General features: G+C 35.4%; 1 protein-coding gene across 1 annotated transcript; it reads left to right on the plus strand.

Moving 5' to 3' along the window:
- The first annotated feature begins 2184 nt into the window (after nucleotides 1-2184).
- Nucleotides 2185-12699, plus strand: LOC149289646 (myosin regulatory light chain 2B, cardiac muscle isoform). Its single transcript, XM_089490197.1, has 6 exons — nucleotides 2185-2268; nucleotides 3833-3908; nucleotides 5551-5655; nucleotides 11170-11248; nucleotides 11891-11939; nucleotides 12601-12699. The coding sequence occupies exons 1-6, from the start codon at nucleotides 2233-2235 to the stop codon at nucleotides 12697-12699; spliced, it is 444 nt and encodes a 147-aa protein (XP_089346323.1). The 5' UTR covers nucleotides 2185-2232.
- Nucleotides 12700-15097: the final 2398 nt, after the last annotated feature.

A 15097-nucleotide genomic window follows, 5' to 3' on the forward strand; every position in this document is an offset into this window, starting at 1 on the left:
AAATCCAACTGTATGCGTCTCTCCTGTTTGATATATTATTTTTTTATTTATTCCATTTTCTTTATAGCCTCTGACACATATAGATGGATCGAAGTGAATAATAAAAATACTCCAAGTATGAAATAAGTGCCTTAGAAGGATGTGGAAAAAGCTGATAATTATTTTTTAATCCTCTAGAAATGTTCAAGTAGTAATTATGTCAAATGAACTCTGTTGGGAATTTGTTCTTTCTGATGTCTGAAGGGATTCTTTAATATTACAGAAAATGTTAAAGGCATCGTAATATTTCAAATACTTGGTAAATCTACTTTCAAAGGATTAACCGGGACAAAAGCAGCAGAGTGAAAATAATTACACGTTTAGTTTGAGCTTGGGGATACTGACAAACAGTAATGACGTGTGCAATGAAAGACCACACAAAATGTACCGGAGAGGCAAACGAGAGGAGGCTGTGTTGTTTTAACAAGAACACTGGAATGTAACTGAGGATGACATAAAAGTATTTCTCTATTTTTATATTCCAGTGAGCCCAGGGAGGGTTTATTGAGCTTGGCGACACTTTGGTGTGAGCTGTGTATGCAAAGGGATTTTGGGGCAGTGATTCATATGTCTGAAAATAGATGCTCTTCTGATAAACTGTCTGGAATGTACCACCTGAGTTAAGACATCACCATGCCCTTGTAAAAACATTTGAAATAGGAATAATATAGTTTGATTAAATCTTGCTTTTATTTAAAGGCCTACGTTGTCCTTCAAAATGTACAGCTTTAGGGTTCTAAATTGTAACTTTAAATGTTAGTGGAATACTTTGTATTCTTTGATGTGTTTTTGAAAACCTGAATGAGTTCATGTATGTCAGTATCTTCGCACGTTAGTCCCAAACATAGTATTAGAATTATTATTACTAAAAATAGAACACATTAAAACATTCTAGAATTAACTCGGCAATATAAACAAATAATTTGTTCTGTTCTGCTGATGAATGTAAGACACAGACACATCTGGCTCATGTTAATTTTTAGACTTTTTTTTAACTAGGTAACAGATATTCTGCAGAACTCCTCCCTTTGGACACCAAACTATTGCAAATTATAATTCTATATAATTCTAGTTTCTGGAAAACAATAACTCATAAAAGTTAAACACAAACCATCTTTGCTAACCACATAATCCGTCATCTAGAGATTAAGAATAATTAGGGCAGACTATCAGGCTCCATCAGAAAGAAAATACACACCCTCATCAATCATTTATTATGTCCTGCTCCCTTTATATTTGTGATCCCAGATGTCATTTTTTAAAATTAACAAGCCCTATCTTATGGTTCAAAATATTAGGACAGTCCTTTTAGGGATAACATAACCAATTTAATTGCACTCATTTAAATTGTTGTTTGTGATGGAGTTATGACGGCTGTAAATATGTATTTATGTTGTAATTATTTTAATAGTGTGCGGAAGACCTACAAAGCAGTGTAATCAGTTAATTATTTATTTTAAAAGATAATATTGTTGACATAAAGTACTAAGCTAAGCCACCTGAAAACACAAAACGTGGGTGTTCTTGACATGAGTGTGTGGCTGTTCGATGGTGTCATTATCTTCTTGTGTAACTCTTCTAAAGGTCTAAGAGCCTCTAAAGGTTTTCTTTGGAATTTTAACGACACAGTTGTGAAATTTGGACACAACATCATATTAATATTTAAGGAAATAAATATTCCATTTAGTGGGGATATCTTGAGTTTATTTTTAATATTTACATGTACAATTTGTGTTTTCAAATTCAAGGTTATTAATATGCTTTTCTAGGATAAGATATCTGGAGAGATGCAAAGATAGGTATGTGTAGTAGCCCCTGGACTCCTTGGTAATTTGGGTATTACCAATACAGAAAGACTTGTGAGAAAAATAGATTTTTGTTTGGGAAAAAGTGTTTATTTTCTTTGTACATAAATGTACTTTTTTAAACAGTTATTAGAAAAATAAACACACTTGAATTGGACAAATACTTCAGAGGCTCCAAAGTATTTTGGTCTGTCTTCTGTAAACATTATGTGCTTGAGGAGACATCTCTGGAACCATAAAATGCCTTTATTTAGGTAGTGTATTTATTGTCATATAGTTATGTACCTTTCTCAATATGTATTATATATAGGAATAACATGATTTCTTCTTTTAGTCACCTAAGAAGGCGAAAAAGAAGGTGGAAGGTGGAAGTTCCAATGTATTTTCCATGTTTGATCAAAGCCAGATTCAAGAGTTTAAAGAGGTAAAATCTTTTAATATATTGCTATGACCTGTTCAGATGTCATTCTGTATGTGGCAGCTAATCCTAGAAAGGATACCATACTAAGGGGTCACTCAATATGCCAATATATAGCATAGCTTAAGTTGACCCCATTACCTAAACATGGTTTACACAGTCCTGATACAGCATACAAATCTAAACACATTGATGTAGAACTGTAATTAAATGTGCAGCACCTAATAAACCTTTGTTTATTACAACTTTACTGTGCATTTTTAGCTTACTTGGTTTCATTAAGAAGCTTAGATATTTAGACATATTCTGATAACAGAAAATATTACACATTATTTGCTACATAAGACCACACACATATTAAAAAAATAGCTTTATGGCTATTCCTATTGACATTTCCATCAGTTACCATTGGTTTATGGCTATTCCTATTGACATTTCCACCAGTTACCAACTAATGCAGCATATACTATTAAAATGTCTCTGCCAAAAATACAGATATGCGAGTATACTTAATGCTGAACTAGCCTTCCATTGTGGACATTCTCATTGTCAGAAGTCATTATGGCATGTGAGGTAGCCATTCATCAAAAGTAGTTAACAGTCAACTGTTTAAGAAAAAAAGGTTGTGAAACTGAGCTGACTTGAAATTATATGTGGATAGGATTGAAACTTAGCATAGTGCCTTTGAGAAAAAAAATACACCCCCTGTCCCACTTTGGTCAGGTATCATGGGCAAAGTGCCCACTAGATTACCTACTACCTACACATACTTACATCACATACTCCCAACATTTAAGTTGCCAGAATCGAGGTTGTGGTTAGAGAAGGGGCAGGGTAGATAGAGTTAGTGCTTTGGACAGGAGCAGCATCCAGTTCCCTTAACCATCTACCTGCTTTGTGATGTATTGAAGTAGAACGATTGTATCTCCACAAAAATACCACTAGTTTTGCTTAAAATATTAAATTGGCTGCATTAAGTGAAATCTGAAAGTCCAGCTCTGTTTGCAAGCCAAGTTAGCTGCCATGTTTTACAAGCAGAGATGACTTTCACATTTCAAATTGTGTTTTTTTTAACCCATTTAGTAAGAGAAATGACAGGTTAAATGGAAAACTAATCTGGTCATTTGCTTCATGTATGTGATCGTATGTCAAAGACACATTTTACAAATAGCCTGACAAAATAGATGTTCGAGGTTCAATAAAATTCATATTCTATATAATTTTTTTAGAATAAACACTAAATAGTGTACTTGGTTGCCTTGGAGCTAGGAGATGCCTGCATCCCTTGAGGGTTTATATTGGCTGGAGCTGAACGTGCTGGAATTCATCCAACAGAATATTGTGCCTTGTATTAATATAGTCAAGGGAACTTTAGGAGGGTTAATTATATTTTAATTAAACCCCTTGTCAAAATATATTAGCATTCTTAAAGTGTTTAATTCATAATGGCTTTGTTTGTTGCTTATTTGTAACTGAAAGTGAAATGTGTCAGAGTGTAAGAGATGATCAAAGACGAAGGAAGACGCAGCAGAGCCGAAGAACTAACGCTCTGCTCTTTTACTGTCGTTAGGCCTTTACTATCATGGACCAGAACAGAGATGGCTTCATTGATAAAGGAGACCTGAGAGACACATTTGCTGCTTTGGGTAAAATAAAGTGATATCTAAATCAAATTCACATGCTCAAGTATGTAGCAAACTATTATACTTAAACTAAAGCTGCGTTAGTCAAAGGAGATATGTCAAACTCAGTGAGCCAAGAGGGAAGTCTGCCAAGCTGATTTAATGTGATGCTTTTGTTTATGAGCTAGAAACCTCTTTCCTTACACAGAAACACAGAACTTCTATTACATTCTATCAGCATCTTATTTTATAGCGAAGTACTGATCTTGGATAACTGGCAGCTTACAACTTTTATTTCTGCAATGTTAAGGGAATTACTTATTCTAAGTTCATACAAGATTAGTTTATGTTTCATAGAAAGAATAATTTATAATTCTAGTGCAAACATATCCAGGCTGCATGAAGAAATTATATCAACGTCTGTTGAATGTTCTATGAAGAGTGACTCTTATGTCTAAGTACTCAAGCACTAGATATTTCAACCAGGGACAGGTGTTTGCATGTATTTGTTCTGCGGCTTAACATTTTTATACAATATAACAAGTGTTACTTTTATAGATGTAGTATGTCATTACATGGTAATGTGTTTAGGGTATGCCCTCTCATAGAAATATAAAAATAGTTTGAAAATGAGAAAGAGAGTGGTTCTGTTCCTTTACAGATCTCTGGTCAGACGTCATCTAGAGTATTGTTTATAGTTCTGGAGACCTCCATCCCCAGAAGGACAGTTACATACTAGAGAGTTCAGAGAATCGTAAATAATAAATTGTTTGTAGAATAAGAATTATCAGAAAGACTAAGGGGGTTGCGGAAGCATTATTAACCAGTAATCTACACCCACCAGACAAGCCAGAAGGCTTTTTTTCCCCTCAGAAATCTTGTGATGTTGGTGGTGCAACCACATGGGATTCTGCGTAGGCATGTGCAAATAAGGTTAACAATGATCACTTTTCAAATCTATATCCACTTGAGAGCAAATGTCCACTGTATGGAAAGACTAAGGTATCTTAATATGTATCTCTTGGAGAAAAGCAAAGAGGGAAGATATGTAATAGAAATATTTAAATACATAAAGGGATTTAACAAAGTACAGGATGGAAGTTTATTTCAGAGAAAAATGTTAGAACATGAGGCCATAGTCTAAAACTAGAGAGTTAGAGGTTTAGATGTAATGTAGGGAAGTTGTATTTTACCGAGAAGGTGTACTACTCATCTGAGAAGTATTCTCTATTATCTCTAACTACTAACCAAGACACCATTATTATGCTACATTTACAATTTAAGATTGCTTTTTACCTGAGACATACTATCATATAAAGTGGATATAGAGGCGAAAGGTGATCATTGTTAACCTTATGCATACACCTGCCCAGAATCCCTTGTGGTTGTGGCAGCACCACAAGATTTCTGGGGGAAAAACAAGCCTTGTGGCTTGATTGGTGTTTAATAATGCTTTTGATACATACTATTTTATTTACATTTTCCGTTTAATGAAAAGCAACTGCCAGCATTATAGTAGCCAAAGAGCTTATTACTAATAGCTATGACTTGTTATGTGTCATATTACATTGTGTAAGATCAGTCAATTAGGACATCTATATGTATCTTACATGCTGCTCATATGCTAGAAGACACATGTCATAAGTTTTGTTTTTTTATTATCCAGGCCGTATCAATGTTAAGAGTGAAGAGCTCGATGACATGGTTAAAGAGGCACCTGGGCCCATTAACTTTACTGTCTTTCTTACCATGTTTGGTGAAAAACTGAAAGGTATTTATGGTCCTCCAAACTATATGTAATAATGTATAGATCAGCTAACATGCTTTTGAACATACATGCTAGCCTATTAGCAATTGAAGCAGGTATGACAAATTATGCTAGGATTGCAAGTGCACCTTTGTACAATCAAACAAAGAATGTAGTTAAGCAGGCTTGTTCCTATTGACTAAATAGCCTGTTGAGGTATTGTTGTCTTATTAAAATAAAAGTTTTAAAGGATTTAAAGAAAGAAAACATTCACAGAGCTACATGATCCTGACACTGCCTACCACAGGATGCGTATTGTCAATTACTGGGCACGAGACACTTTATTTTGCACTTATAATAACTAACATAAAAGGTGCCCTGGGTCCACAACATTTTTTTACCCATCAACTCTAACCCAAAAAACCAAAGGTTAGCTTGGTTAAAAAACCAAGGGTTAGCTTCCCAGTTTTACCAAATGATGGAGGGTGTCCCCGTGAAAAATGCACAACCTTACACAGTAACACATGCCAACATTGTCCACAAGCTGCCACTCAACACCAGCAGGTGGGTCGGAATTGGTATATTGGCTCCCTAGGGACTTAGCCCACAACCACCATAATTTCTAGATTTTGCCATACCTTAGATGACTTTCCAACCAATGGACCCCCTGCCAAAGCCAGAGTGTGTGACACCTTAAGAATGATGGCTCTTCCATACCGCCACTTTCCAAACTCAAATGCCTATCAAGTAACAATGTTATTTAGGTGCACACAGTCCTTGCGAATAAACATAGAATTATCACCCCCTCAGATGTGAATGCTGCATAGATATACTCTTAGTAAAGGAATGTCCCAGATACCACAGAACTACTACAACCTTGTTGTTGTCCGACCCTGAATTCTCATTCCATCCAGGCCTTCCTGTTAAGTGTCAGCCACACCATTAGCCACACCCGAAATATGAACTTCCCTAATGCATACATCTAGTTGAAAGCACCTAAAAAGCAAACACATAAGTACCTAAGCACAGGAAGAAAAGAGGCTGATATGTTATTAGTAGCCTGAATCACTCCAAGATTATCACATCTGAATCTCACCTTTTTCCTTCTGAGCTTTGAACCCCATAACTCCAAAGAGATAGTGATTGGAAATAGTTTTAGGAAAACCAGATTCCAAAAAAATCTAAATATGACAAGCACCCTCCCAAGAACTCGCACTCCATTCTCCCATGAAATAAGCCCTATAACCTATGGATTAGACTTGTCATTAGTTTAGGTGGGAACTTTTTTTTTTAATGAAAATTGTTCGTACAAATCAATAAAAATGAGGGCCAGGGACATAACTAAAAACCACAGGGCCCAGGTGCACAAATTTCCCCTAGGCCTCCAACTTCACCAAGCAATGTGTGCCACATTGCCACATTTGCCCTAAACAGCTTGTGCCTACTGCCTTTGTTCCAAACAGCTTTAGTGCCTTTGCCACCAAGCAGCTTATCAGTTTCATCCTAACCCCCAAACAGCCTGTCTGTGCCATCTTTGCCCCCTGCTTGTCAGTACACCCAAACAGCTTATATGTGTCATCTTTATCCCAAACAGCTGGTATCTGCCATCATTGGCCTGAAACAGCTTGTATGTTTTCTTTGCCCCCCTTTCAACATACACTCTGACACACATATGTAAACACGCACAAATCAGACACACCTTCTCATACTCACTAACACACACGTATACATTCAAACACAAACTCCATCTCACCCCACTTACACAGTCATGCTCACACACACTTACACATCAATTCTCACACACACACACACACAAAATTTAACCTCCATGCTCTTCCATGCTCTCACACACACAATAACACAGCCATGCGCATGCATAATTACACATCCATATGCACACACACTTACACATCCATGCACACACACATAGACATACATATATATATATATATATATACACAAACATACATACATACATACATATCCCCTCCCTCCCCACTTACTTCTACCCTCTGCAGCAGCTTCATGTCCGGCTGCTCGCACAGTTCTTGTTTTTGGCCCATTCGTTGTCAGGCAATGATTATTATTCCCTGCCCATTCCGTTCAGCCAGAGATTCGGGAGATTTTTTCATTTGGGAAAGAAATTTGTTGCCTGGTGCCCACATCTCTCTCACACTCGCACTCACTCTCTCTCACACTCTCATCCACGTATACTCTCTCTCACGCTCTCTAAATGTTTGCCTACCTTCTCTGCCAACCACTTCCGCTTCAGTCGACCAATTCTGCTTCTGCATCTTCTTCCGCATCTTTTTCTGCATCTATGATCTTCCCTCTCTTCTGGTCTGCATCTCTGAGGACATAACCCGGCAACTTCTGCCAAAATGGCAGCATTGCAGTGACGTCCTTCCAATCCAGTTCATCATATTTAAATAGTGAATAATGTCAGACTCTTACTAAACACTCATTGATTGTTTATTAAAGAGGAACTTCACATGATTATCTTCCAATTAATTATCCTCATCTATCCTAAATTGTAATGTTCGCAATCCCTGTGTATATGTGTAAAGGATGAATGCAAAATCACTACTATTTACATCATACCAATCTCATAATTTAAGGACAATGGCAATAGGAGTAGTACAGAACCTCAAGACCTAAATATGTAAAAGATGGGCAGTCTTTTTCATTGTATATTTGTTAAATGTGCATTTATGAGCCCATATTTTTTTTAAATATAATTGTAATAATGGTCCTTTCTCGAGTATAAACTATTACCAATTAACCCATACTCGGTACTTGTATTTTCAGTGAAACTCAGCCCTTTGTAAATCCACCCCTTAGATAGAAAATCCCTTCAAGGGTTTACAGACTGAAAGCCTGCTGTGATTGGTGGGAGAGAGCAGGAGAGGACTTACTAGAATGTATTACTAGATTTTTCACTAGCACCACCAGGGTATTGTCCAAGTGCCCAATGTGTCAGGTCCTTGCTAATTTTCAGTCACAATGACTATATTACATATACAGCTAGTTATATATGTGAGACATATTTCTCTTCTTTTTGTTTAGGTGGTTAACCTAATTCATAGGAAAGCTTTGTGCTTTGAAGTTGAAAATAAAACACGTTTCTTTAGCTGGAGTTAATTTTCTTTTCAAAAATCTTATATTTAGGAAAAAGAGGAAAGCTCTTGTCATGTTAGAGTATTCTAATTACTACAGATGCTACAAAAATTCAGAGCTCATAGTGAGTTCCTAATCATTTCAGAGGAAATCAAAAACCTTTTTTTTATAAAACAGGAAAAGTTAAATTAAACACATACATTTTAAATGCACGCAAAGCCAGATTCAATCTTTGGTTGAAATAACACAAAATCCATTTTATTTTTTTCATGGGTAAAGGGTAATGGCAACATTTCTTATTATTGATAATTATGAGAGGGAATACATCTAACCCTTTGCAGATTCTTATTTCCCCATTGATTATTAATTTAGATGCAAGTGGTTAAAATATTTTTCAAAATGATCAGTCATTGACAGGGCCGTACTAGCATCTGGCAAACCGGGCAGATACCCGGTGGGCTACAAGCTGGCATCATCACATACTCACCCAAAATGCCACTATGCGAGGAGGCACCTCCTTCTTAAAGGTGCCAGAGAGAATTTGCCTTAAGGTATAATGTAAGGGCCCGCTTGGATGTAGGAATCCCAGATTCCATAGAAATAAAGATTATTTTTAATATCAAAATACAATGAATAATTTGTGTTGTTAATGCAATTTCTAATTTTCTAGATAATATGGGAAAATGGTCTAAGTCAACCCACCAGAGACTTACTTCCATGCAGCTGGCACTTTGCAAGTGTGCAACTGCAATAAACTAGTGTATTGTTCATAAAAGGTGTCCAGTAGGACAATTTTACTATGGGACTAAAGTATTTTAATGCAAAACTTCAAACTTAGTGGATTCTTTAAATAATAAAACAACACTGTAATAAGATGTGCCAATATGATAAGAAAATGATAAAATTAATTAAAATATTAATTATGTCATAATGACATAAAATACATAAAATATACACAGATTACATAATAATTACAATAATAGGTTATTGAATCTGGAATACTTTTGCAGTTTTACAAGTCTGAATTGTTATTTCATAACTGATCTGGTAGCGTATTATATTTTTCCACTCTACCATTTCTAAGAATAACATCCTCACATTTTGTTTGTTACATGTACCAAAAGCTATATTTATTTAATATGAGCCACTTGGCACTTTTTGTTGTCTATTGAGTGATAGCAAAATGCATTTCCAGCTTCTATAGGAAATAAATATGGGACGTCAACTGGACCACTTTATTTACCAAACAATCAATAACAGATGGGTTATGCAAGATTGTTGTTGCAGACAAAAGCTCAAAGAGATGACTAGAGACAATTGTAGAACATTCTATACTTACATGCGCAGCTTAAGCTTTTTGAAAGGTCTGGTGCTTGCCACTGGCAGTATGATTGACAATAGAAATTTAAGTGTAAAGAGATATTGATTGAAAAGGAAAGAAGCTATAAGGCTTGGAGAACACAATCTTCAAACTACAATAATGTATCTTTTTGCCCTTAAGTATGTTTCAGGAGATTTTTATTTCCCTTATTGACAGTCTACTCAAGTGAAACCTAAATGATTCACTTGAATACTGAAGGAGTAAATTCAAGTAAAAAGCATTTGCTTCAAAGAATGAATATTGAACAATGAAGTAAAAATGGTAAAGCCTTTCAGAATTGTTCATGGCTGCTTCACATGGATAGGTTAAATTTGGCAAGCCAGCTACAGTGCCCTGTGATGCCCATCATGGTTAGCCATCCTTGAACTTTCCAAGCAAGATTGCATTGGCATTCCAGAGCAGCCAGATGTGTAAAGTTGACCTCTACCTGTAATTTACTTGTAGGTTCTTGACTCAAGAGCAATCTTGGTGAAAAATGGTAAAGATGGGGCAATAACAATGGCAACCATTAAATGTTGATTACATCACTTTGCACCAGAATTGCTTTATATATAACTGCAATCTATCAATCTTCGTGGCTGTTACAAGCTTTTAAACAGTATCTGGATAGTAATGTTTGTATAGTTTTTTCTTTAGAACTCAAATACATGTAAACAAGAATTGCCAGGAATCATGTACATTAAGGAGCATTGGGCATGTCTCAAGATGGGCATATTCAATTTGGCCCTTCTTAGGAATGACAGTCCATCTTTGGGTTCACACATTTAAGGACTATAAACAATCTCTCTCTCTATATATAAATGTTCTTTTTACCAAGAAACAATATTAGTTAGCAAATAACTCACATAAACTCTCAACTATGGTGAGATTGGACATATTATCTGAGAAATGTTAATTTTTATATGGTTTAAAATACAATTTGTAACAGTAATATAATCCAATAAAGAGGCAGATTGTTAAATATTGAATTTGCTTGCTTTACCTTCAGAATCATATGAATGTTTACAGATGTTTTATGAATTAAAATGTGTGCATTCTAGGCACCGACCCAGAGGAAACAATTCTGAATGCTTTCAAGATTTTTGACCCTGATGGAAAAGGCCATATAAAAGCAGATTAGTAGGTTTAAATACTTTTTATTATATTACTTCAATAACTTTATTAAGCTACCTAATCAAATAATGTTCAGGGTCTTGAAGACTCTGTTTAGTACGATGCATTTTCTTATGTATATTATTTATCTGTGGAACAAGACCATGTAATTTCCATAATCAGTGGAATGGGGGAATAGTGTGACTTGGCATGGTTTTACACTAGCCAAATTATCCGCAAACCAACTTAGGCCACTGGCTGGTAAAACAAAGACCAATGAATACTTATTTAAGACTCCTTTATTTTGTGAATTATGAGAAAACACGCAATCATAGAGGGTCTAACCCTGACTATGACTCAGTAGAATCCTAAAATATTGCTGTTTACTATTTTTTTTTTTTATTATTAATGGTGATCAGGAAACCAATGCTTTCAATAAGCTACTCCTTGGACCCTACTGAAATGGTTTTTGGATATTCTAAACGAGTTATAGACAACACGCACTCCAATGCAGAGCTATAACTTCCCTCTTTATTACCTAGTTGATAATTATGGGAGGTTTAGTTCAACATCAGCTCATTGTTTTATACTTTTATAGTACAATGCTAAGAATGTATAACTTTTGTATTTATATTTTTGTTTTAATGTTTTAATATATTTGTTTAATAGCATCAGAGAAATGCTGACAACTCAAGCAGACAGATTCAGTCAGGAAGAGGTAAATTTTACTAATATTTGTATGACCAGTAAAGTCTCTGAAAGCAATGAAAGGTCAAAAGTTCTCAATTTAGGGTAAAAAATTGAACTTGGAGATATATATCAGCAAAAAAGAACAGTAATGAACCATAGCTAAAAAGTTACACATGAAGAATGAATCCATGCCCTTATTGAACTTGCTTAGTGGTTGTGGCTGCCATTAAAAACCAGTTAATGGTACTTATCTGGGCAGTGAACAAAATAGAACCAGTGGTATGAATTGATTGGAAATTGGTTTAGGGATTGAGTTTGGAGTGTATGTTAATAGAAAATTCAAAATTTGACAATGTATCTGTTTTCTTTAAAAAAACAGAATATTGGCATTCAAACATGAATCAATTATTCTGAGCAGCTCAGAAGCAGGCAAAGTCCAAATACAGTTACACATTATATGCGTTCAAGGCACTTTTGGATCTCTTATAGACGAAGGGCCAAAAAGAATTACTCGGTTCCCATAACAGATGGTAAAATAGATAGGATACTCAATAAAATGCTGCCAGACCCGGATTTCTTTGAACCATGCAATGTAATTTTTCCCAGTGCCACACATGTGTCCCACATTGTATTGCAGAATACAAAATGCTGAAATTATATAAAAATTGTATTTTATGTTTCTTTTATAGATCAGCCAGATGTTTAACGCTTTCCGTCCAGATGTTGCTGGTAACCTTGATTATAAGAATCTGTGCTACATCATCACCCATGGTGAAGAGAAAGATTAGGAATAATATGCTTTCAGAATGATACAGCAAAGGTTCTAAGAAAAATATAAAAGAAAACAAAACATCAACAGGTTAACACTGTGATCAAAGTGTCCAAAATGGTTTCATTTTTAATAAATATTAAAACATGCATTAATAATCAATGTTTGCATTGTCAATCCCTTTCAACTTTACTAATTTGAACATACAGTACCTGGCTTGCAGGAGCGGTATAAATATTACCATTTGATACCTTGATGTTCACGTGAAATCACAAAACTTGCATTGTTAAAATTCTGAAGCCTTAATATATAGAAAGGAAAGAAAACCTCATTTTTTAAAAGGTGCAGGTTTTTTTGAACTAAAATTGAGTTATATGTGTAATCTTCCCTAAGAAAAAATGGGCAGACTAGATGGGCCACATGGTTCTTATCTGCTGTCAAAATCTGTGTTTGTGTTAAAAGTGTTATATAGGCCTCGTTAAAAAATAAAACCACCAGATGTGGTTTAAAAACCCCTAGATATCCCAAGTGCTTCCAGGTAAAAGTGTGTCATTTATCCTGAGTGCATAGATACCAAAGATCACTAGATACAGCAAAGTGAGTTGTTAAGGCAGGTCATATATTAGGGATGTACTAATCAAGGAATTTGCAGTGGATTCATCTTTTCACCAAACTGACTTATTAAGAGCCAAACTTGAGCTTCTTCTATAAGAGCCAATATTTCACAGAATAACACATGGTTTATGTGAGGAGATTAGTTAAACACCATCTTTATGTTTTGACTATACCATAATACAGCATAATACCTTTGCAGAAAGCATACATTTTGGGATCAGCCAACATCAAGAGTACACCGGAAAAAGGATACTATACATCAAGAAATATGTACCTGGGAACTCTCTGGGTTTCGACACCAGAATCCTCAGGTTATGGGAGTAGGGTCCTCACACTCCCCAATCCTTGCCCATTTCCCCTAGAAGTGGGGAGATGTCCCGTGTCGTTGGCAGGAATACCCACTGACGTCGGTGAGAACACCCAGTGAAATCAGCAGGTAGTTGTGGCCGCAAAGGAAGGGATCCAGGTAGCAGGAGCCTAAAAGTTCCAAATAAAGGCTTGGAAGAGTATAGAACATCAAAATACATTTCTCATTGTAACAAGTTGCTTAAAATACTTGGTGTAACTGAAAGAGTATATCATTTATTGAGGGATCATCTAGAAGGCAAGTGCAAATTGGCCTAGAGGTATTGAAGGCTGCCTAAAGGGGAAACATTGTAGTCAAGGGAGTCCTTACTTCTAACAGATTGAGCTTGATATTCTGTCAAGTGAACACTGCTGGCTGTTAATACATGCTTTGTATGAATTTGCTAGAAGATGTAGCTCTGGAAGAAAGGATTTGGAGGAAGTATTCCATGAGAAAATGACCACTAAATAAATGTATATTTATATTGATATACTTCCCAAACGCAGCCCAGAAGAAGCATTCTCCAATGCTTGTATGAGACCACAACAAGGAAAAAAAACATAGTGTAATAACTAAAAACATAAGAAAAAGAAACACCAATGGCAGAGTATCTTCACAAATAAATAATAAAAATACTGTATATCACATGATCACTTGCCTCAAGAAAGATTTGTGCAAATAGCACAATGATAACAATCAACTATGAAGTTCTTAAATAAAGTTCTTCAATAAAATGCAGGATACTTTAGTAGGATACTTCTATAAAGTGCAAAAAATAAATAAACACAAATCAATAAATAGTGTGCAAAATTGCAGATAGTGTCCTCTAATGTCCTCAATGTGTTTCACTACACTTTGGCTTCATCAGGAGGAAAATCGAAGTGCACTTTTCTGATTTTTCTTCCACTTTGCATAAGCGCCCCGATTTTCTTTGTTGTGGTACCATAGCATTCAGTCAGATGTTTAGGTAACATTTGTACATTGACTGGATAATTTTTGTGTTCTTTTCATGTAGCCTAGGAGAACTCCATGCCAGTGGAGAGCTCCATGCATTCAATACAAGAGAAACTTTTAGATGTCACATATGCATTGGTAATCCTATTAATATTTGCCATTTTACACAAACAAGATGACAAAAATACACAGAAAGAATTTATTTGCATGCCCCTTAAGCACAACTTTCCATCTTGCTATTTCTTCATTCAGAAAAGGAAAAACAATGTTCAAGCAAGGCACTGTCAAACAAACATAACAGGAAGGTTTTGATTTTTTCAATTAAACTACAAAATTACCACATCAAATAGTAATGTTCTCTCCAAGTATAATATAGCTGTGTAATGATTGTGATGTCTAAGTGGTATGTGCGTTAGATACACATGTGAGTCACGGAACTAGAGAACAAAGGCTAATAAACACAAACCAAAACAACTGTGTTGTTAACTCTTTGATTTTCCCT

The sequence above is a fragment of the Sceloporus occidentalis genome, unplaced genomic scaffold (genome assembly GCF_023333645.1).
Source record: "Sceloporus occidentalis isolate IW3139 unplaced genomic scaffold, rSceOcc1.0.p SCAF_43, whole genome shotgun sequence".
In the NCBI taxonomy this organism is placed as follows: Eukaryota; Metazoa; Chordata; class Lepidosauria; order Squamata; family Phrynosomatidae; genus Sceloporus; species Sceloporus occidentalis.

Coding starts and splice junctions, on each gene's coding strand:
- LOC149289646 (XM_089490197.1), top strand. CDS start 2,233: ATGTTTGATCAAAGCCAGATTCAAGAGTTTAAAGAG. Junction 3,909..5,550: donor AGACACATTTGCTGCTTTGG/GTAAAATAAAGT, acceptor TTTATTATCCAG/GCCGTATCAATGTTAAGAGT. Junction 11,249..11,890: donor GGCCATATAAAAGCAGATTA/GTAGGTTTAAAT, acceptor TTTGTTTAATAG/CATCAGAGAAATGCTGACAA.